The 21650-nt window shown below is 27.4% G+C and overlaps 8 protein-coding genes across 8 annotated transcripts; 3 read left to right on the forward strand and 5 right to left on the reverse strand.

Moving 5' to 3' along the window:
* The first annotated feature begins 2671 nt into the window (after nucleotides 1–2671).
* On the forward strand, nucleotides 2672–4998 carry OCT59_020587 (saccharopine dehydrogenase (NADP+ L-glutamate-forming)). Its single transcript, XM_066149285.1, has 12 exons — nucleotides 2672–2690; nucleotides 2768–2853; nucleotides 2943–3069; nucleotides 3142–3252; nucleotides 3329–3378; nucleotides 3454–3512; nucleotides 3594–3734; nucleotides 3809–4069; nucleotides 4158–4204; nucleotides 4286–4529; nucleotides 4610–4718; nucleotides 4797–4998. Exons 1-12 carry the CDS (start codon nucleotides 2677–2679, stop codon nucleotides 4904–4906), a joined length of 1359 nt encoding a protein of 452 aa, XP_065990208.1. The 5' UTR covers nucleotides 2672–2676; the 3' UTR covers nucleotides 4907–4998.
* On the reverse strand, nucleotides 4955–10225 carry OCT59_020588 (uncharacterized protein; the record flags this gene model as incomplete). The annotated part of the gene is made up of 16 exons (XM_025320382.2): nucleotides 4955–5652; nucleotides 5717–5992; nucleotides 6089–6220; nucleotides 6305–6475; nucleotides 6540–6940; nucleotides 7027–7213; nucleotides 7290–7706; nucleotides 7809–8049; nucleotides 8117–8220; nucleotides 8296–8616; nucleotides 8688–8833; nucleotides 8920–9136; nucleotides 9224–9363; nucleotides 9441–9678; nucleotides 9745–9906; nucleotides 10070–10225. 16 exons carry the CDS (start codon nucleotides 10223–10225, stop codon nucleotides 5203–5205), a joined length of 3759 nt encoding a protein of 1252 aa, XP_025171449.1. The 3' UTR covers nucleotides 4955–5202.
* A 219-nt stretch (nucleotides 10226–10444) lies between these two features.
* OCT59_020589 (uncharacterized protein) lies at nucleotides 10445–11296 on the forward strand. The gene is made up of 4 exons (XM_025320381.2): nucleotides 10445–10595; nucleotides 10671–10720; nucleotides 10796–10899; nucleotides 10998–11296. The coding sequence occupies exons 1-4, from the start codon at nucleotides 10514–10516 to the stop codon at nucleotides 11083–11085; spliced, it is 324 nt and encodes a 107-aa protein (XP_025171448.2). The 5' UTR covers nucleotides 10445–10513; the 3' UTR covers nucleotides 11086–11296.
* OCT59_020590 (uncharacterized protein) lies at nucleotides 10907–12327 on the reverse strand. The gene is made up of 5 exons (XM_066149286.1): nucleotides 12208–12327; nucleotides 11708–12077; nucleotides 11431–11598; nucleotides 11248–11366; nucleotides 10907–11105 (listed from the first exon to the last, which is right to left on the reverse strand). Exons 1-4 carry the CDS (start codon nucleotides 12276–12278, stop codon nucleotides 11265–11267), a joined length of 711 nt encoding a protein of 236 aa, XP_065990209.1. The 5' UTR covers nucleotides 12279–12327; the 3' UTR covers nucleotides 10907–11105; nucleotides 11248–11264.
* A 924-nt stretch (nucleotides 12328–13251) lies between these two features.
* On the reverse strand, nucleotides 13252–13816 carry OCT59_020591 (Guanine nucleotide-binding protein subunit gamma 1; the record flags this gene model as incomplete). Its single annotated transcript, XM_025320378.2, has 2 exons — nucleotides 13252–13597; nucleotides 13719–13816. 2 exons carry the CDS (start codon nucleotides 13814–13816, stop codon nucleotides 13468–13470), a joined length of 228 nt encoding a protein of 75 aa, XP_025171445.2. The 3' UTR covers nucleotides 13252–13467.
* A 37-nt stretch (nucleotides 13817–13853) lies between these two features.
* On the reverse strand, nucleotides 13854–14451 carry OCT59_020592 (uncharacterized protein; the record flags this gene model as incomplete). Its single annotated transcript, XM_066149288.1, has 3 exons — nucleotides 13854–13921; nucleotides 14131–14150; nucleotides 14300–14451. The coding sequence occupies 3 exons, from the start codon at nucleotides 14449–14451 to the stop codon at nucleotides 13854–13856; spliced, it is 240 nt and encodes a 79-aa protein (XP_065990210.1).
* Nucleotides 14452–15150: 699 nt separating this feature from the next.
* Nucleotides 15151–16391, forward strand: OCT59_020593 (uncharacterized protein). The gene has a single exon (XM_025320377.2). The coding sequence runs from the start codon at nucleotides 15245–15247 to the stop codon at nucleotides 16190–16192; it is 948 nt and encodes a 315-aa protein (XP_025171443.1). The 5' UTR covers nucleotides 15151–15244; the 3' UTR covers nucleotides 16193–16391.
* OCT59_020594 (COPII coat GTPase) lies at nucleotides 16198–17788 on the reverse strand. Its single transcript, XM_025320376.2, has 7 exons — nucleotides 17625–17788; nucleotides 17424–17543; nucleotides 17234–17299; nucleotides 17041–17144; nucleotides 16836–16964; nucleotides 16696–16774; nucleotides 16198–16631 (listed from the first exon to the last, which is right to left on the reverse strand). The coding sequence occupies exons 1-7, from the start codon at nucleotides 17665–17667 to the stop codon at nucleotides 16603–16605; spliced, it is 570 nt and encodes a 189-aa protein (XP_025171442.1). The 5' UTR covers nucleotides 17668–17788; the 3' UTR covers nucleotides 16198–16602.
* Nucleotides 17789–21650: the final 3862 nt, after the last annotated feature.

The raw sequence follows: 21650 nt of genomic DNA on the forward strand, positions 1-21650 counted from the left end.
CGTAAATATGTAAATATGGGGCGCAAAAATATTTTTTCTATAATAACGCTTTGGGCGCTTTGGTAATTGGAATTTTTTTTTTTAACGTTGTACAAGAACAGTTCTTCCCCAGATTATTAGTTAATTAATAGGCGCGGAAAAGAACGAAGATCACTTTGTTACTAAACTTTTAATCTGCATAAAATCTTTACCAAAAATGTTAATTAAAGTTAAGGGAATATCTAGTATAAAAAACAATGTTACAAAATTACAGTATAAATAAGATCGTAAATAAAAAGTTGTGACGTTAATTTTGACATTTTTCTAATATGGAAAATCATTTGTTGAAAATCAAATGATCACAACAAATAATCAAGTGTAAAAAAAAAATATTTTAGTATCACAAGTAATATACCACGTTCTATGTCAAGTATATAACAGGTGTGATGGCTATGCTTATATGCTGTCTATGCTTTTGTCTAGCGTCACCCCAATTTTTTAACTTGTAAAATATGTTACTCTTGTTACTCTTTACTATATTTGCTATATATTTATTTTTTTAAATTGTTTTCATTCCTATTGTTCTTTATTTTCTCCTGAATTGTCCTTTTTTTTTATCACACAAAAGAAAAAAAGAATTTTTTAATGAAAGAACATTTTTTATAATATTTGATAAAACAAAAATCTTTCTTTCTTTGAAAAATATTGCTGAAATTTAACCGATGAAAACATTACATCACATGCTTGTTATTTATGTAACAAAGTAAAATGTGAGTAATGTATACTATGTACATATGGAATTTTTTCTTTTTTTCGTTAAAAAAAAAAAAGTAACAAAGTGAGGTTTTTTTTTCTTTGTTGAATGATAATCAGGTAATTGTTCAAATGTCTTTCTTCTTTATCATTTCCACTATGTAATGCTCTGTAAGGAAAATTGAAATTCACGCTTCAAACTCATGTAAATAAACGGGTTTTATATTAGTTTTGTACTTTTTGTTAACTAATAATGTATTAGTTAATGTTCATTATATCAAGTATTTAATCAAGAAATATAATAATCGTAAAATTATTACCGATTGTTATTGTTACAACGCGTTCTTCACTGAAATTTTTATTTTTGTCGATTATTTTCGCGATTCATCACAAAAAAAGTATTTTTATGTCACCTTTTCGAATTTTATTTATTTTATTTATACAAATAAAAAATATATATATACAGTCCTCTTGAAAATAATGCAACAAATTACATATTGTCCCTTACTCTCACATGACAAAACAATGATCTTTGTAAATGTCACGTGAATTTTCACAATAGTTTCATATTGTCCATTTTACAATTCTTTGCTGCGTATGTATGTATAAATCTATATTCAGTCATCAGTGTCATCAAGAAAACTGATAATATTATTCATGACACACATACGGACAATATGAAACACTAATTATTTTCAAATCAGATAGCATACATACATACACAGTAATGGACAATATTTAAAACTTTTAAAGACACTGAATATTTTTAAGTCAGACTGCACACATACGTAGTAAGAATAGCATACAGTATAAATGACATTGAATATTTTTAAGTCAGACTGCACACATACGTAGTAAGAATAGCATACAGTATAAATGACATTGAATATTTTTAAGTCAGATTGCACACATATGTAGTAAGAATAGCATACAGTATAAATGACATTGAATATTTTTAAGTCAGACTGCACACATACGTAGTAAGAATGGCATACAGTGTAAAATGACAGTGCATCTACGAACTACAGTTATAATAGCAATTATAAATGCTGCTAAAAGATCACTCGCCATAAATTCCTGTCAAGAAATTTACACATTTCTAATTAATTGTTAATTTTTTTAAAATTCTGCCAATATGTCCTTTTTTCGATTCTCTCCGATTTCTTCCGATTTGGTGAAAAAACTAAAAATTACAATCTTCTCACATCATTATAAACATCAAGAATACAATATTTTAGGGTAATGAATATCAAGAGGAAAATCGCGTCCGATCGACAATCAAATGCGCGTATTATCATGGCACGTGGTACTCCTGGTACTCCGCCGGTTGTTTATTCTTAAGATATTCACTAAACTTCTCGGAAAACAGAAAACACTTACCTGACAAACTGGCATATATTTGTATTACATTTATATGTACACTGTAAAGAAAGTTAGGTGATACTGGTCAAGAAGGTAAACTTTTGCGGGTTTGCCTACTTTGACTGTTGATAAACATTTAAACATTGGGTAACATAACATGGCGCATAATTAGTTTAGAAAAGTAGCCTGATCCAAAAAAATCGGTTACCAGTAGTAAATATTTTTTTTTAAAAAAAAAAATTTAACGAATTTTTTTTGTTATTTTCTAAATAAATAAAAATGCAAAATTACACAATAATTGATGAAAAACAATTTTTTTGACATTTTTTTTTTCAAAAAACCCCAAAACAAAATATTTTTTTTTTTTTAAATACTCCAATTATCATCATTGAAAAAAAAATTTGGGAAATATACAAAATAAAATGTTGTGTTACTACCGATAATTTCTTCTAAACGATCATCATTTTGGAGAGATAATCTAATAGATATTTTGATGTTAGATTTAATTTACTTGATCTAAAATTCGAATCATCGTTTTTTTTTAAGCCCATTTTTTATGAAAATTTTTTTGAATTCGAAAAAATGTCTACGGAAAGGTAAATTATTTATATTCGAATTCAAGAAATTTATCGGGGAATTAATTCATTTTTTTTTTTAAAAAAAAAAAAAAAAGAAAAATTTTGTTACTTGGCTCTGGTTTCGTTGCTGGTCCCACAGTAGAATATATTTTACGGAGACCAGAAAATCATTTGACTATCGGTATATTATTTATTTGAATCAATAATTTATAATTTTTTTTTTATTTTAAAAAAATTCTAATTTTTTTTAAAATTTGAATTTGAATTTAGCGTGTAGACGTATTGCAGCTGCTGAAGCTCTTGCCAAACAATTTTCTCGAGCAAAATCAGAATCAATAGATGTTACAAATGAGGGAGCACTAGATGAGATTGTTTCACGTCATGATCTGGTTATTAGGTGATATACTTTCTTATACTGTCCACGATATTTTTTTACATGTACATATTAACAATATTTTTTTTTCTTTAGTTTGATCCCATATACAAATCATCCATTGGTTCTAAAATCTGCAATTAAATTCGGAAAAAATGTGGTCACAACTAGTTATGTCTCTCCTGCTATGAGAGAATTTCATGATGCGTAAGATTCCTTTTTCTTTCATCACGATTCATTTTCATTTTTAAGCTCAATAATTTATAATTATTTATTTATATAGTGCTATAGAAAAAAATTTGACCATATTAAATGAAATTGGTCTCGATCCTGGTAATTATACGAAATAATAAATAGAAATGTTTTTTTTCTTAACTTAATCATATATTCTTTTTCGTGTTTTTTTAGGTATTGATCATTTATATGCGGTGAAGACAATAAATGAAGTTCACGAAGCTGATGGAGAAGTAAGAATTTAATTGAATATTATTATTATTGTTGTTATTTTATGTGTGATAAGCCCTTTAATATTTTTTTTTTATTTTTAGATTATATCCTTCATTTCTTATTGTGGTGGTTTACCAGCTCCAGAATGTTCTAATAATCCTCTTGGATATAAATTTAGTTGGTCATCTCGTGGTGTTTTATTGGCATTACGAAACAGTGCTAAATTTTATCAAGATGGAAAGGTGAATATAATTAAAATTAAAAAAAAAACTTTTTAATTATACAATTTAAATTCATTTATTTAACATGATTTTAGATTGTTGAAATTCCTGGAACTGAATTAATGTCATCTGCGAAACCATATTTTATATATCCAGCTTTTGCTTTTCTATGTTACGCTAATCGGGATTCTACACCTTTTAAAGAATATTATAATATTCCAGAAGCTCAAAATATTGTTAGAGGTACATTAAGATATCAAGGTTTTACGGATTTCGTTAAAGTATTAGTTAAGATTGGTTTATTAGATGATTCAAATCAAAATTATTTGCATTTCAATTCACCGGAAATTACTTGGGTTCGTATATAAATAAATATTTCTTTTATATTTTTTTTTCTAAATTATTTAAATTAAATCCCCCAAATATATATATTTATTTATTTAGAGAGAAGTTATTGCCAAAGTGCTTAATACATCAAACAATACAGAAGAGTAATTAAATCAATTGAATTTATTTGCTTGTTTATCCCGGAAAAAATAATCGTTCTAATAACTAAAAATTAATAATTTCAGTGAATTAAGGAAAGCTATCAAATCCACTATAGCAGAAAATGAAATAAGCAAAGATGAAATTGAAAGAATTCTTAAAGGATTTAAATGGCTTGGATTATTTTCAGATAAACCAATTCGTCGTTGTGGTACATTACTTGATACTTTGTGTGCTACATTAGAGGAAAAAATGCAATATGAAGAAGGAGAACGTGATATGGTTATCCTTCAACATAAATTTGAAATTAAATTAAAAGATGGCACAAGGGTATGTACTTATGTACTTATTAAATATATACATGCGTGTAAGTTGTATATCTTGTTTTATAAATTTTGTTTGTCCTTTAGGAAACTTGGACATCGACATTATTGGAATATGGAAAACCACCAGGACCATCCGCAATGTCTACATTGGTTGGGATACCATGTGGTATTGCTGTTCAATTAATATTAGATGGTAATTTTTTAACAATTTTTATGTATATAAAAATGAAATGCAGTTAATTAAAATTTTTTTTTTTAAAAAAAAAAATAGGTGTGATTAAGAAGAGAGGTGTTTTGGCACCTTATACACCAGAAATTATTAATCCTATTATTGCAGAATTAGAAAAGGAAGGAATTAAAGTCAAAGAAGAAAAGTTATAAATTTATTTTGCATTTTAAAATATACATGTGTAGGAAAAAAGTGTGATGTAAATAATTAATAAAACTTCTTTTTTTATTTGTACGTAAATTTTAAAAATAATTTGAATTTCTTACAACTATCATTTGTTTAAAATAACTAATATTTTAATCTAAAATACTTTTTAGCATGAGCACGGATGGTTTTTAAGACTCAAATTTAATTAATATGTAAAAATGAAAATAAAAATAAATAATGACAATTAAAAATAACCCAATTAATAACCGATTAACAACAAAAAAAACGATAATAATATACTTTAAATTGTTTCATTAAACATATTATCTATCTCTCTAATTAACCCATCCAAAAATGCTTGATCCGTACATTTAAGTTCAACCTTTATATTGAATTTAGCATTATCATTGCCCGATTCATCAATAAAAAATTTTGCTAATCCTGCAATTTGATACCCTTGTACACTTTTACCATAAACAGTTATTGCGGAAGATACTACTTCAACTACATGTGTTCCAGTTGCTATAGTTGTTAATCTTATTGATTCGTCTTGAAACATTTGTTCAAAAGTACGATCACTTGGATTTAATTGAATTAGAGTTGTAGCAGAGAAAGGGAAACTTGATGTTTGTGAGACAGTTGTTTTAAATTGTTCTGGAGTAATTTTAGGAATATTAAGCATAAATATTGATAACGGTAATTCAAGTTTGATAGGTATATTGTGATTTGTCGGTTCTTCTTCATCCGATGACTAAAGGCATAAAAGTTAGAATTTTTTTTTTTTTGGATTAGCAAATATAAAGATTTTAAATTACCTGTGTTGAGTAAGCTAAATTTCCTGTTACGCTTAAACCCACACCTACTATTCCCAAAACTCTAAACTCAATAGTCATCTCTCTTTGTTCTTCACTTTGTAATTCACCCACTTCTAATAATGCATTATCAAATTGAATGTCCGATGTGGATTCAAAAGTAAATGATAATTCGGTTAAACTTTTATTTGATACATTGCTTCGAATAGTGAAATCAGCGATAAGAGTAGGTGGTTCATTTGTAATTTCAGTTGTTGTTCCTAAATGTAATATATAAGACTAAAAAAAGGGTTAAATTAACATTGAAAAGATTTAAGGCACAGTAAAAAACTTCCGACTTGTTAGTTGCCAAATAAATCAATAAAAAAAACCTACAATATATAAATCGTCTGTATCTAACAAAGTCTTGGCTGTCGTTCTTTTGATTCCATTCGATTCACTCATATTTTGGATGTTTTCAGATGTTTCGGATATTTCTTGTTCAGAAACCAACTTCTTCTTTGATTTCTTGAACATTAAAGAAAAACAATAAATTAAAAAAAAAATTTTTTTATTATAGGCAATTTAAAAATTCACGATAAGATAAAATACCTTCTGACTAGTTTTCTTACTCTTTTTCTTGGGGTTTGTTTCTTCTGTATTCTTTTTCTTTGAAACCTTCTTCTTTTTATTAGGTTCCTCCTCCTTAGTTTTTGATACAGACTTTGATGATGTCTTTGTTGTAGTTTTTGAAGAACCAGATTTTGACTTGGGTTTTTCACTCTGAAAAAATTAACTTATAACTCAATCTATATATTTTTTTTCAAGTAGATATTTTATTTCTTACCTTGTTTTTATTAAAACGAGCTTCTTCCGCCATTTTAGCTCTTCTTTCTTCTAATAATTTTCTCGATCTCTCCTCCTCTCTTCTCCTTACTTCTTCGGGACTTAAATAAATCGCCATTTGTGGGAAATGTTCATCCTCTCTTAAGGGAGTCGATAAATCAACACTAGATACACCAGAATAATCAAGATCTAGAATACCCTTATTTTTTTCCGACATATTCCAAGTTGATTGACGAATATTATTACTCTTAGAATCTTTTTCATCATCAGATAAAGTAGCATTCTCTGGCATTTCACCAACGTCAGTATAAATAACCGGAGGTATTGATGGTGGTGAAGGCGATCGTCGATTCTCTTTTTTGCTTCCTTTTGACTTTCTCGATTTTCCAGAATATCTTTTTGCTAAAAAAAATAGAACCAAAAATTTAATACAATAAGTTGATATACAAACTAAAAAGAAAAAGAAAAATATGTAACGAATGTCTAACATTTGAAATCGAAATCATCCATAGTTAAACGAACCACCGGTATTGAATCTACATCAATTTCTTCGGTTTTACGTGAAGATAATCCATCAGATCTTCCATCAGATCTTGATCTTTTTAATGGACTTTTATCATCAACATTAATATAATATGGATCATTCTTGATACGTTCTCTTCGTTCGTTGCGACGCTACAATTTATAATGAGGTATGATGTATAAAATAATATTTAATATCAAAAAGAATTGTATTAATCGTGTTACATACTTTTTCACGAATTTCTTCATTATCTTCACTTTCATATCCATTTTTCCTTCCATTTTTTCTTCTTCTTCTTCTACCGACAGTGGCACCATTGCCATCTGAAAATATTAAATCTCCACTTCCACCAAATGTTTGACCATAACCATATCCATAACTTTCCTCCTCTTCTTCACTCTCATTATTTTCTGATTCAGGTAATGGTTCATTAATCCAAGCGTCTAAATCAAGTCCCTCCGGTACAGGAACTTTCTTTTGCGCTTTAGGAGCGACAGGATTAAGCTCAAAAGAGAAGAAAAGAGGTGAAATCTCAGTAATTATTGCAGGGGCTTTCTGGGAAGAATAACCATTTTCTTTTAAATCATTCTCTTCATTAATCAAATTTTGATGGATAATAGAAAATATTTCGCGTGTATTATATGCCTAATAAATAATGATAGCATGAACTAATATTTTAGGTATCAATGAGATTTAAAGAAATAAATTTATCTTATTACACATAATTAATATTGAAAATTAATATACCCTTTCTTGCACCTCCAAATCTGTACAAGAACTAAACATTCCAATTTTATCCTTCAATTTAGCAGTTATCTGTATTAATTCTTGTTTAGCATCATCATCCCAATTGTAAACAAGACTATTTGCCCAATATGCATAGATTTTCAAGACCGCGTGAACATACACAGCTTGAACATTATGCGAAAGCTTGGTAACGCCAGGTTGAACAAGAAATTCTATTGTCTCGATCGGCTTTTCCAAATAACTATAAATAAATAAATCGTTAAATAAAAAGTGTTGCAATTATTTATAATATAAGTTATATAATAAACCTGCAATATTCTCCAGAGATCCATGCCGCGGCGTAAAGTACTTCGGCATTTGAATCCGGTAGCTTACAATTTTCTAAAAGATTTGCATCCGAAATCAATCGTTGCTAAAGAATAAATAAATTATTAATATAATTAAATTTTTTAATTAAATAAATATAAATCCTACTAAAACTACCTACCATAGTCTTAACACAATATTGTCGTACACTTTTAACACGAACACCAACATCCATTATTTGTTGAGTTAATATTTCACCAACCTTTACTCCACTTACGTAAGTCAAATCAACCAAGACAGCAATGTACCATTCAAAATTCGTGATATTACTATAAGAATTTTGTGAGCATATGTATATTACACGATTTATAATATCAGACCGGTAAGCGGGTTCAAGTAGTGTTGATGGAGGTGGATAACTTGTTGTGGGATCAGAATTACTTGATGGTAAAAGGTGAGACATTAGACGTTTGACAATGTCCGTACAATTTTTTTTGTTAACCTTTTTAATATAGAAATAATAAGTAAGTAAACATTATATAAACATAAATGATTTTCCAAATTATTTCTTACCATGCCAACAACTAAATCTAAAGCGCGTAATCTAATACTAATATCAGGATCATCAATACATTTTAAAATGATATCTTTATGTTCTGAAACTAATTTTGGATGAGTTGGCAGAATTTTAGCTAATGCCAAAAGTCCAACATATTTCACTTGACAGAACAAAGTAAAACAAAATTTAGAATTTAATAATTCTATCACACAAAATAATAACACATATTGTTATATATATACATACGGTTTTGATCTGTATCCTCCAGAAATATTCTCAACTTATTTACACACATAGCAGCCAATGAATCGGAATTTCCACCCAAATTCAGCATTCCACCCGTTATGACTGTATGTATACATTCGTATAACAGTGACATGGCATGTGTTGTCTGGATATGTTGTGTAATTGGTGGTAATAATTTTTTTGCGAGTCTAGGTTCAAGTGGGGTTAATGCTCCAAACTGAAAAAAATTTTGTATTTATTTATATTGTTGAATAATTGTTGAATACATAAATTAAAATGTTATTTAAAATCTTCGATATATTACCAATTTAATAATCTTAATAAGCATCCAATTATTTGTCGATGTATTTAATATACTGAACAATTGTGGAGCAAGTGATAAATAATTTTTTGGATTCTTCCTTGCCAATTCACATATTACATTTACAACAGCACATGCAACCGCTTTGAAGTATAATAAATAAAAAAAATAATAATTATTAATAATTTTAAAATCATACAAAATATCAAATTCAACATACATGGATCAGGATCATCTAGTTTCTCTTTTAATCTTGGAAAACTTAATCTCAGAGCTTCGGGAAATTTAAGGAAAAGTTTATATAAAACGAGAACAACTTTCTTCCTCACATAAGGACGAGAATGGTTAAGCATTGAAACCAAATCTTGACATAAATCACGAGCAAGGTCTGGTGTTACTATATGAGCTAAGCCATTAAGTGCAACTCCTACTTCAAGATGATTTCCTGAAGCAAGATCCTATTAAATTAAACACATTATTTACTAAGCTTATTTTCGATCATTAAAAAACAATAAATTTTTTACCTTTTTCAAAAGATTTGTTGTTAACATTAACACATCAGTATCCTGTCGAAATGATTGTGTAGCAGCTAAGTATCCTATTCGTTTCTGAAGGAATTTTGCCGAGGACATAACTTCAACAACATGAAATGACGCCCAAGACATATCATATCCGAGCATTTGAAGCTACAGGCAGAAATCAAGAAATAACTTAGTATGTTTAATAAGCTATGAGCAAAGAATTCTTGATTTAAAAAACTTTTTTCTTTTAAATCAAAAACATGCTCACGAAAAAAAACTTTAATTCACGAGTTTAACGAACTCACTATGACAACTTGACCGAACGTACATAAGTTAACTTCGAAATAGCTACTGCTTTTACGTCAGGGTCATTACTTTTAACCTCTTGACGAATTTCTTGTAGGCAAGCAGCAATATATTTTTGCTCATTTTTCTTATTAGTGCGAATACCGCGAATTAAGTCTGTTAATGTCTTTTCAAACATTTCAAGGTTAAAAAAAGGATAACTAATCAATTACACCATCTAATAACTTTTTTCCATTTTGCCAATCAGGACTTAAATCTTGGATCATTTATTTGTCACATTCCTGTATTGTGATAATTAATGCAGTTCGCGGTTAATCATTAACATCAGGGATGAATGGTGTAACATTCAAACGGGCATGATCCTGCATAAAAGTTTTTTCGCAGATCTTTCCTCCTCGATATCTTTTTAATTATAAAATTATAATCCTTTGGTTGATAAATTAAAGCCTTCACGTAAATTTAAATTATGTCAACAGTCTTAATAGGAAAAATACTGGGATGGATAGGCTTTATTACACTTATTCATTCCACATATTCTACTTATGAACGTATGTTTTTTAAAAACGAGATCTTTTATTAAAACAAACTGGAGAAATCATTAAATTAATCTATGTTTTTTTTAGATCTGTCGTATCTAAAAGCTGTTGAAAAGGCAAATGATATGCCAATTGAGGTATTTTTGCATAGTGTTTTATAATAAGCATTTATTTAAATCTCGATTAAAAATTAATTTTTATTTATCAAATAGATTACAGTCGAATGTCTTTTTTCTGTAATAATCTTTGCAATTAGTGTAATATTAGTAGCGGGTCCTTTAAAACCAATATTAATGAAAAGCGAAATGGTGAAAAAGTAATTAGACTTTGATTTATAACTTTTTTATATATTTTTATTATATTGATTATTAACTAATTTTTTTAAAAAAATACTATTTTATTTTCTCTCAAAAGGTCCATTGACAAAGTTGATACGCGCCCTTCCTTCAATACTTTTAATCATCGAGGTAGGATAATTAAATCATCATTGGATATAAAATAATATTTACTATAATCTTTTCTCTTAATAAAATTTTTGAAGATAAATTTTTATGTATGAACATTAATAATTAGCGATAATTGTTTTTGTTACAAGAGATAGGATTGAGTTATTTAAATAATTAAAAAAACTAAAAAGAAAAAAAGAAAAAGAAAGTAATCAAACCTAATAAATAAAAAATACTATTCATCTGAACTACTACTTCCATGTTTAAGAAATTCTGATAACCGCACAGGAGTATCTCCTCTATGCTCTTCATGAATCTTATGTTTATTCTTGTGTTTCTTTTAATAAAATAAACAAGATTAATATTATTAAAAATTTTAAAATTTAAGAAAAAAAACCAACCTTATGAGAATGCCGATGATGATGATGATGGTGGCGATGATGATGCTTCTTATCTTCATCGGCCATTTTATCTTCAGAATCTGCTGCAGATTCATAAGCACCTGATTCTATGCTACTACTCTTACGTTTTAAGCGTTTATCATGTTTTTTCCGATCATGGTGTTTATGCTAATTATTAAATAAAACCCATGCGAGAAAAGCTTCGTTAGAATTATGAACTAAGAAATGGCCTACAAATTTTCTTACGAGAATGAAAAAACTTTTTTTTGATAACAACCTTCTCTGCACGCTCGCCTCTAACTTTTTCATCTGTTCGATGTTGATTACGCTTCTCATAATTTTCATCATCTTCATCGCTTCTATAATATTCATCTTCACTAAAATTTCTTCTTTCGACGGGACTTCTAGTAGGACTTTCTTCACTTTTACTTCGTCTTCTTTTATGATCACGATCACGATTACGATCACGAGAGGAAGAACGATGACGATAATGATTATGTTTTTTTCTTTTCTTTTTATTTAAAGAACTACCTAATCCTTTTAGTTTGGCTTCTCTTTCTTCATCCAATTTTTTTCGATATTTAGCTAGGTCATATTCCGAAAATTGTGGACCATCAACTTCTGATTTTAATTTACGAAATTCGTCCCTCGAAGAAAAGAAAAATTAAAATAGCAAACCAACAATATAAGGCAAGATTGGGTTGCAATAAGGGACACAGAATGAGTAACTTAATGAAAAATTGTTTTATTGGAAAAAAGAGAAACATGGATTGTTACCATGTCATTCCTCCTTTTTTGCGAGCATCAATGTATTCGCGTATTGTTCCACCTCGTTCATTGTTTGCCATATTCCATATGGTTATAAAAAAAAAATCACAATAGACGATGGGAGAAAAACCGTTGATTTTCCAAACACATGATCATGGAATATCAAAGAATATCTGATTTGCGAAATGTTTTGCGGGCCGTGCAATTGTGCATGATGTTACTTTGTTAATGCGATTTTATTGGTCAGTTAAATTAAAATAATTTAAAAGGTACAGCATTTTAATTATGAAAAATGTAATTTTATATAATGTAACAAAACAACAATGGAAATAAAAGTTTTTTTATAATACAAAAAATAAATAAAGCAATGATTATTAAAGAAAAAGAGAGGAATACTACTGTTTCTGAATTTATATAGGATCACATTTACGATCATAATTTAGAGGATAAGGGAATATATGCATGAAATTAACTATCGTAGTTGAACAAGATCTAATACCTCTTGCTCTTAAAGAGATAAGAGGAAAGAGAATAACTAAATAACTGAATAATGAAAGATGAATAGAATCATGTTAAAAACTTACAACAATATAATGTGAAGGGGTATACCGTAAGAAGAAAAAGCATAATACTATAAAACCCATAAGAAATAACAAACCAATTAATACAAAAAAATAAAAAATATGAATAAATAAGTAAAATGTCAATATATATATAAAATTAGGAGCAAGAGGAAAAGTTAGCATAATAATTAAACTACATAATATAATGATGCATGATTATAAAGGATTTGGATCAAACACGGTAATAATGTTATGAAATGGTCCTTTTTTTATCGCAATTTTCTAAAAACCAATTCTATTATTTTTTTTTTCAAATAAAAAGAAAATTTGCATCAAAAAGATCTATTAAATAATAACATATAATAATTCAAATATAAATATATATTATTTTTCCTTTATATTTTATACAATGTAATATTAAAAGAGAGGTACATTGCCTTTCCGGAAGGAACGTAACTCACATGTAAAAGTAAAAAATTTTTTTTTGAAGGGGGACTGGAGGAGTTACGACCTTTTTGAAAGGATGCACCCTCCCTTTATGACCAATTCCCTGATGTCATTACTAGTAAAGAAGATACAATAATATTGAGCTTATGCAAGAGAGAATGTGTAATACAATATAAAATGTTGTTGGTGAAGAAAAAATTAAAAAAAATATTATTAATAAACCCATTGAACTAATATATTACCAAACGGGACTTTTTTTTTACATAATTATACAAGTACAGCCACCGCAACCACCACCGGATGGTGCGTAAGGATCATCTCGTTTATCAACTGGTCCCCAAACAGATGGTACTAGGAAGTCCCTAGTATTCTTACAATATCGGATTAAACTACGTTCCAGTGGGCGATAAATTAAAACGATTAGTTACGAAATAATTGATATATGTTCCATCCCCGCTAATACTATCTCGAAGCAATTCAATTATACCTCCACCCAGATAATTATCCTACCTAGTACTAGCTTCACTAACTCGTACTCGGGGACGATCTAGATCCTCACGAAGTCTTTGATTAAGTTCCACCAGCCGGCGATATTTCGTTTCTTGCATTCCAATCTGTTTATGTCTATGCATTATATGTATTTATTTATATGTAGACGGTGTATGTTATGGTATAAGGGGTAATGGTATAATTGATATTATCGAATTTAATGTCTATAAACCATTAAAGAAAAAAAATGTATTGTTAATATGAGTGAAGTATAAAAGTCTATAATAATAAAGATTCCAAAGAATAAATTATCTCTTGATCGTAATGAAAGATGTAGAGATCTAACGGAAAACCCTGTGTAACATATACTTTGCGAAATAGAAAAGATTTAAACAAGTTTAATAAAGATAATTAAAGTAGAAATAAAACTAACCAATCTTTTTTTTTATTTCACTTTCAAATACTTTTAATAAGATTATGGTCCAACAACAACAAAAAAATTTTAAAGTTTATGAAAAAATAAACAATCCTTTTAATTATTCTTTTAGTTTTAAATAAGATCTAAATTGCTGTATATCTTCTTTAAAGGAGAAAAAACTCACCAGGAAGGAATGTGGTAGGCCGTGGAAAATAAAGAAAGCAAGAAAACAAAAAAAAGTACGAAAGTAGGGTTTACAATACAAACAAGATTTTGGATTGACAGCAAAAAATGACCACTAATTTCCGGTGGTTCAATCAATATGGGTTGGACCATTTTAAAAAGCTATACAATTGCAGTTATATCAGCACTCGTATTACCATGGTGTAATTCAAAATTTTGTGTTCTCCTTATTAAGAATTGTTCATCGGAGTTCAATTGTGTCACAACGAATAGGCAAGTTTATAAGTGGTTCGTTTGTTTATTATGTTACAAAGAACTACAACTACAACCTAGTACTAATAAAGTGACAAACAAATCTATTCTTTTAAATTCCAAATGAGGAATTCCACATGTAAAAAAATCCGCGGGAATAATTCCCGGATGTGCAATTAAATATATATCTTTTTTGTTAATGAAATAATGAATTTTTGACTTAAAAAATAATGAATGAAGATAATGAAAAAATCAAGATATACAAACAAAACAAGATTTGCGAGACCCTAATTACAAATTTTTATTAGTTTAAAATTATAAAAAGCAAAACTAGAAGTATTATTAGTTTTAATATTTATAATATAAATATTTAGGTGATAGTATAATAGTGACCGACCGAGCACATAAGGTATTATGTAATTTACGCAATTTGAAAGGTCTCACTAATCAACCTTCAATAGGTTCCCAAGAGAGAAAATTTTCCGAAAGAGACGCGACTTTTGTGTTTTTTAACGATTGTCATGTGATTTTAAAAAACTAATCATCGATTAAAGATAATCAAAATAAGATTTAATTTGACGCCAATATGCGCACAGAATGAAAATGGTACTACTTAAAACACCCTGAATTCAAAAAATTCTTAAGTTCCAACTTTTGTTCTTCCTTTTCATTTAACGTTTTATAATAGTTCATAATGTCACAATCTAAACCAAGTTCAAATGAGGGTGAAAGTAGTGGAAATGAATCTGCTATTCGTGTTACAATACCAAAAGTATATAAGTATCTGACAATAGTTCAAACAGGAACTGCCGTAGTTTTTGGCACTTTTCTTGTAACTCATTTGAGTGCACCAGCCTTATCTGTTATCGGCGGTATAGATTTAACAAATAAAACGATTGTATTTGGTAGAGTTTATTATCAAAATAAATTCCTAGAACCAATAGTAGTATTTGGAGCATTAATCGGACATGTAGCTGCTGGTATAGCAAAACGTAGTATTAAAATTTATTGGAAATATAAAAAACAAGATGCAATATTTCTTACAGGAGAAATTCATGAAAAAGTCGAAAGAATGACTACGGACGAAACGGATGAACGAGGAGTAGTTGTAAGACAAAAAATCAAGACTAAAACTACAAGAACCATCTCTGGTTCTTATATAACAAAAGCGTTGAGTTCGTTACTTCCAAGCCATCATACAATTGGTTATATCTTAATTCCTTTTGTATTTGGTCATTCTTATGTTAACCGTATTTTACCTAAACGTCATTTTGGTGATTCTTCTTTAATTAATGCTACTTATATTACACTTTGTCTTCGAAAATGGCCACGCTCTTCATATTTTGTTTTATCTGCTTTAATTGGTCTAACTGCTTATCATGTTACTAGTGGTGCCCCAGTTGCTTACAAAATATTGAGGGGTTGTTTGTCCAAGAAAAATGGCGAAAAACTTCAACCTGATTCTGTAAAAAAGAAAGACCGTCTTTTAAGAAATGGGTTGATTATCACATCAGTTGGTATATTAACTGCTGGATTACTTGTCATTGGTGGAAAATTTGGCAAGGATCCTAGAATTCCTTTACGTACTGAATATTTGAAAGTTTATGGTCAAATATATCCACAAAGTTGGGTAAGATATTAGATCATATGTTCTTAAAATAATAATAATATTCTATTTGTCATTATATATAAATAAATTATTACAGTACTATTAATTATTATATTGATGATGTAATGAATAATTCCTAAAGAATTTGTATAATAAAGTTTAATTAAATAATCCTTTCAGCTTCATAAAATAACATTAACCGAAGAAAATAATTCAAGTTAATTATTTTTCCAAAAAAAAAGAAAGAAAAAAAAATAGAAAAAAATTTATTTTCTTTAAAAATATTAAACTGTTCTTTACACATAATATTTCTTAATTAGCAAAATAAATGATATTAAAAGTTTTTTAAAGAGGAATTAAAAGTTTTTTCGTATGTATGATATTAAGGGAAATAGTACCGTTTAGCCTAACGGCATTGATTATAGTAATAAGACAATTATGCTTTACATATATTGAGATACCCAACGAAAACCTAAATGGAAAAAAGGTTTAAAATATAAGAAAAATAATACACAACATGAATCTTCCATACTTACCGTCACCATATCCTTGTCGCATAACGACGGAACACATGAAAACTTCAATAGGACGAATATCTTTTAACATGACTTTACCCTAATTATATTATGAATATTAGTACAAAATATTAAGAATACTCTTGAGAAAAAATATTAACCTTTCCAGTTGTTTGATACAATCCAAGTGCATGTCTCAATTCTTCTTCGGATACTGCACCAACTGCATCAATTTTATTTCCCAAGATTAGGAAAGGCACGGTTGAAAGTTCTTCAATAGAAAGAAGGGCCTATAAATCAAATTTTTGTTAATACAGAAATCCTAATCTAATTAATTGGGTCATTCGTAATTGTATATCCACTTACATCTAATTCAGTCTTACTTTCCGCAAATCGTTCACGGTCTACAGCATCTACCATAAACACAATACCAGACACTTCTGGGAAATAATCTTTCCAAAGACGGCGTGCTAAATTACAAAAAATCATAATTTGAGGACAAATTATATTTACTTGTACTTGATTAGTTGTACTACGCTAACTATTGAAATATATTTACCTTGTTGATGGCCACCAAGGTCGTAAGTTGTGAAACGGACGTTACCTATGGATAATTCCTCTGAGGCTATATTATTTATAAAATAAAAAAGAATTAGCCAATCCGATTAATTATATTTGAATTCATTAAATTACATGTTTTAATCGTCCTAATGGCATTTATTACGCAGCATCACCAATAATTTACTTACTAGGATGTAGCGTTGGCTGCAATGTAGCCAAACGATCATTTTTTAACATATGCAGTAAAGTCGTCTTTCCAGCATTGTCTAGGCCCAAGAATAAAATCTTTGCATTTTTATTAACAAGTCCTGTTAAGATATAAAGAAAGTTGATTTTTTTATAAATATGAAAAGTAAAAGAAGCTATTAAAAATTCGTCACTCTACATACCCAAAGTCGCTAAAACATCAAAAAACCAGTTAATGATAAACATATTTACTATAAGACTTTTCAAATCAAAAAAATTCGAAATTTATTAAGTCTCGTTCATTAAAATAGGGAGTTTTAAAGTTCAAAAAAAAAATGTCATATGAAGTAATAGGGAGGTAACAGACACTTGTCAATTTGTAATGGGATATTCACATGTAATTTATTAAAATTTGATCTACTGACGATCAATCGAAAATTATGATAACATATCATTTAATGGCGCAAATTTCGTGGTTAAAAAACATACTTTTTTTTCGCCTATATGATCTGACTGGAAAGGACCATATACTCCTAAAATAGATAAAACCAGATAAATAGTATATTTAATTGGCCAAACGTGTGAAAAATAACACATTACCTCTCTGTTAGTAAGAATATATTTGACAAGATTTGAAATGATTTTAGAGATATCCATTGTTTTAGAGATCGTTTCAATAAATTGAGAAAATAAATAAAGGAAAAAATTAACAGTTTATATAAAAAAATCCAAATTACTAAAATTAAAATTAGAAATTCAAAATCACTAAACAAATTAACTCACCAACTTAATCAACTCTCTGGCTAACCGTAAAGATTTAGTATCAATAAATTACAAATCAAAATAAAATTATATTTAATTATAAATTAAAAATCAATGAAAAAAAATTCACTAAATAAAGTAACTCGTCCAAACATAATTAACTTGATCATCTCTCTGATAACTAACCTCAACTCTCAACTCTCTGCTAACCGCAAAGATCTTGTATTAATTATTAAAATTAATAAAAATTATATTTAATGAGTGATTTTAACACTCACCGGTGGTGAAATTCACCCAAGGTAAAGTTCACCTATATTACATAATTTATTAAATTTAATAATTTTTTATTAATAAAAATATTTATATAAAATATATAGTTTAAATGTAATAATATATTATACAATAATTCATAAGTTAGTATTATTATAAAAAATGGAATAAATCCTACAAGTATTAAGTAGATTTTATACTGCTAAACAACTTTCAATTAATAAAGGAAGTAAATTTCATTTGACTAAAGTGGTGAAATTATGCTCTAAAGTTAGTAAATGGAAAAAAGAAAAATTCAAAAGTTAGTACCATGATGAAAAACATAGATTTCTCCATATGTATTATACCTATATGGCTATACCATAAAAATTAATATACAAGTAGTTTTGACCTTGCTGAACAATTTTCAATTAAGTTAGAAAGTCGATTTCATTTGACTAAAGTGGTGAAATTACACACTGAAGTTAATAAACAAAAAAAAAAATTCAAAAGTTAGTACCGTTATAAAAAATGTAGATTTCTCTATATGTATTATACCTACACCCATTAAAATTAATATACAAGTAGTTTCGACCTTACTGAATAATTTTCAATTAATTTAGAAAGTCGATTTCATTTGACTAAAGTGGTGAAATTACGTGCTGAAGTTAATAAACAGAAAAAAAAACTTGAAAGTTAGTACCATTATGAAAAATGTAGATTTCTCCATATATATTATACCTACACCCATAAAAATTAATATATAAGTAATTTTGACCTTGCTAAACAATTTTTATTAATTTAGAAAGTTGATTTCATTTGACTAAAGTGGTGAAATTATGCTCTAAAGTTAGTAAACAGAAAAAAATTTTGAAAGTTAGTACCATTATAAAAAATGTTGATTTCTCCATATATATTATACCTATACCCATAAAAATTAATATACAAGTAGTTTCGACTTTGCTGAACAATTTTCAATTAATTTAGAAAGTCAATTTCATTTGACTAAAGTAGTGAAATTACACTTTGAAGTTAATAAATGAAAAAACAATTTTGAAAGTTAGTACCATTATGAAAAATATGGGTTTCTTTATAGGCAAAATGTAGTTGGCAACCTCAGTCACTATGGTGACCCCTAACTGATTAGCCAATAAAATTGATATAATACAAACAAAGTGTAACACGTGTAATAAATCACAATAAATATTGCTTGTAAATACATGTAATATATGACAGTTTGTAAATATCACGTCTTGTCATACATTTTATCATGCGCATCCTTTTTTTGTGTACCAGGTTTGTGGCAAAATGTGTAGCGCAGCTGTGCTACACCTCACACTGCCAACAATTCACATGACATAACCATCTCTTTTTCACCATCTCTTTCCTTTACATCTTGTTTTACTTTTTTATGAAGCTTTTGAAGCGCAATACATAAACCACATAGTTCAGAATATATATTTTTTATTTAAATTTTTTGTTTAGTTAATTAAATAACAAATAGTTTATTTCTAAAAGTATAGAAAACAATAATAACATAAGCTTTATCAAATTATATTATTATTGTATTAATTATTACATATCAATCAGTGAAAATTTCATTTCTCTCGTAATTATTAATAAATAATGATTTTTTATAATTTATATAACATAATTTTTTTTAAGTTGTATATTATAAAAACTTTATATATTTTGTTCTTTGGGGTCTATTTTACTTATTTAAATACTTTTTTTTATTAATATAATACTTATATAAAAAATTTATATTAAGCTAACTTTTATAATTTCAACCTTCAGATGCAACTTATTAGTAAAAGATAAGTATTATTTTTAAATATATAAATATATGTAATTTTTTATGAGGAATCAGGTTACTTAAGAAATAAAGCAGGTTTCTTAATAAATTTTATGGTAAATTCAAAATTTATGATTTTTGCAAAAATTAACCAATATTAAACTTAAAAAGTTTACATAAATAATTACCAATTTTTTTGTGTAAATATAATTTTAATTGCAAATTACATATTATAGTAAAATAATATTTTATATATTTATAACATTTATTAAATTTTATGATTTGACTAATTTTAAAAAGTCATTAATAGTAAAAGTATTTCAATAATCATCCAATTTTAATAAAATTTAATATATGATCACTTTTAAAGGTTATAAAACAGTATGCAAAATTTTAGTAGATATTATTATATAAAATATTTCAAAATATCAATCAGTATTTTACATATTAACTAAATGATCTGCATTTTTGTGTAACAGTAAATTTATTCAACGATTCTATAAATAACATATTCTCAAATTTTACATACTATTTTATAACCTTTTGAAATAATTGTACATTAAATTTTATTAAAATTGGATGATTATTGAAATACTTTTACTATTATCAACTTTTTAAAATTAGTCAAATTATAAAATTTGATAAATATTGTAAATATACTCTTTCAGACTCACTAATTTTATCAAAATTTTCTTCTTCTATCATGTTTACAAATAAATGGTAAAAGAAAAGTGTGATAATATTATGATATTGAAGTTTACAATTCTTTTAATCACTAAGAATAGGTAATATGAAGCTGAAAGATGCAACCCTTTAACGACTTCTTTTGTGAAATTTTTTTCAATAAGATTGTAAAAGCAGTCATGGAGTTTTACCTTTATTATTTAAGTTAAAGGCGTTACATTGTGTAAATATGGTGTTACATTTGACTCACATTTTTTCATTTTAACAAAATTTAGGCCGGCATTACGAATTTGGCCAAAATTAAGAAAAATTTGGCCAAAATTATGATTTATTGATTGGCGATTTTAATTGAAAAAACTAATTTTAGCCAACTTTTAACTATATATATATGCTATATAATTGAAGGCAATGCCACACTAAAATTTTTAGATTGGCAAACATATTAAAAAAAATTTGCTTTTAATTTTTGGGGACATTTTCAGTGACTGATATCTATATCTATATCTATATCTATATCTATATCTATACTATATAATAATTGTTTTTATGTGTAACCATAACATTTAAACTACTCTATATAAATAAATTTGAATTGCGTAATATTGCTCCTATTGGGCACTTTATCATGTGACATTATACCAACTTCCAAAAAAGGAAATTTTGCTTTCCACAAAAATAGGAGAATTTTGGTTTCACAAATACTCCATAAAAGGAAATTTCTGCACCGATCACATAATTC

Source organism: Rhizophagus irregularis, chromosome 3, assembly GCF_026210795.1.
Source record: "Rhizophagus irregularis chromosome 3, complete sequence".
Classification (NCBI taxonomy): Eukaryota; Fungi; Glomeromycota; class Glomeromycetes; order Glomerales; family Glomeraceae; genus Rhizophagus; species Rhizophagus irregularis.

Coding starts and splice junctions, on each gene's coding strand:
- OCT59_020587 (XM_066149285.1), top strand. Junction 4,070..4,157: donor ATTCACCGGAAATTACTTGG/GTTCGTATATAA, acceptor TTATTTATTTAG/AGAGAAGTTATTGCCAAAGT. Junction 4,719..4,796: donor TGTTCAATTAATATTAGATG/GTAATTTTTTAA, acceptor AAAAAAAAATAG/GTGTGATTAAGAAGAGAGGT.
- OCT59_020589 (XM_025320381.2), top strand. CDS start 10,514: ATGTCAACAGTCTTAATAGGAAAAATACTGGGATGGATAGGCTTTATT. Junction 10,721..10,795: donor CAAATGATATGCCAATTGAG/GTATTTTTGCAT, acceptor TTTATCAAATAG/ATTACAGTCGAATGTCTTTT. Junction 10,900..10,997: donor AAAAGCGAAATGGTGAAAAA/GTAATTAGACTT, acceptor TTCTCTCAAAAG/GTCCATTGACAAAGTTGATA.
- OCT59_020590 (XM_066149286.1), bottom strand. CDS start 12,278: ATGGCAAACAATGAACGAGGTGGAACAATACGCGAATACATTGATGCT. Junction 12,078..12,207: donor AAAAAAGGAGGAATGACATG/GTAACAATCCAT, acceptor CTTTTCTTCGAG/GGACGAATTTCGTAAATTAA. Junction 11,599..11,707: donor GAGGCGAGCGTGCAGAGAAG/GTTGTTATCAAA, acceptor TTTAATAATTAG/CATAAACACCATGATCGGAA.
- OCT59_020593 (XM_025320377.2), top strand. CDS start 15,245: ATGTCACAATCTAAACCAAGTTCAAATGAGGGTGAAAGTAGTGGAAAT.
- OCT59_020594 (XM_025320376.2), bottom strand. CDS start 17,667: ATGTTTATCATTAACTGGTTTTTTGATGTTTTAGCGACTTTGG. Junction 16,775..16,835: donor TGTATCAAACAACTGGAAAG/GTTAATATTTTT, acceptor TAATATAATTAG/GGTAAAGTCATGTTAAAAGA. Junction 16,632..16,695: donor GCGACAAGGATATGGTGACG/GTAAGTATGGAA, acceptor TTTTCCATTTAG/GTTTTCGTTGGGTATCTCAA.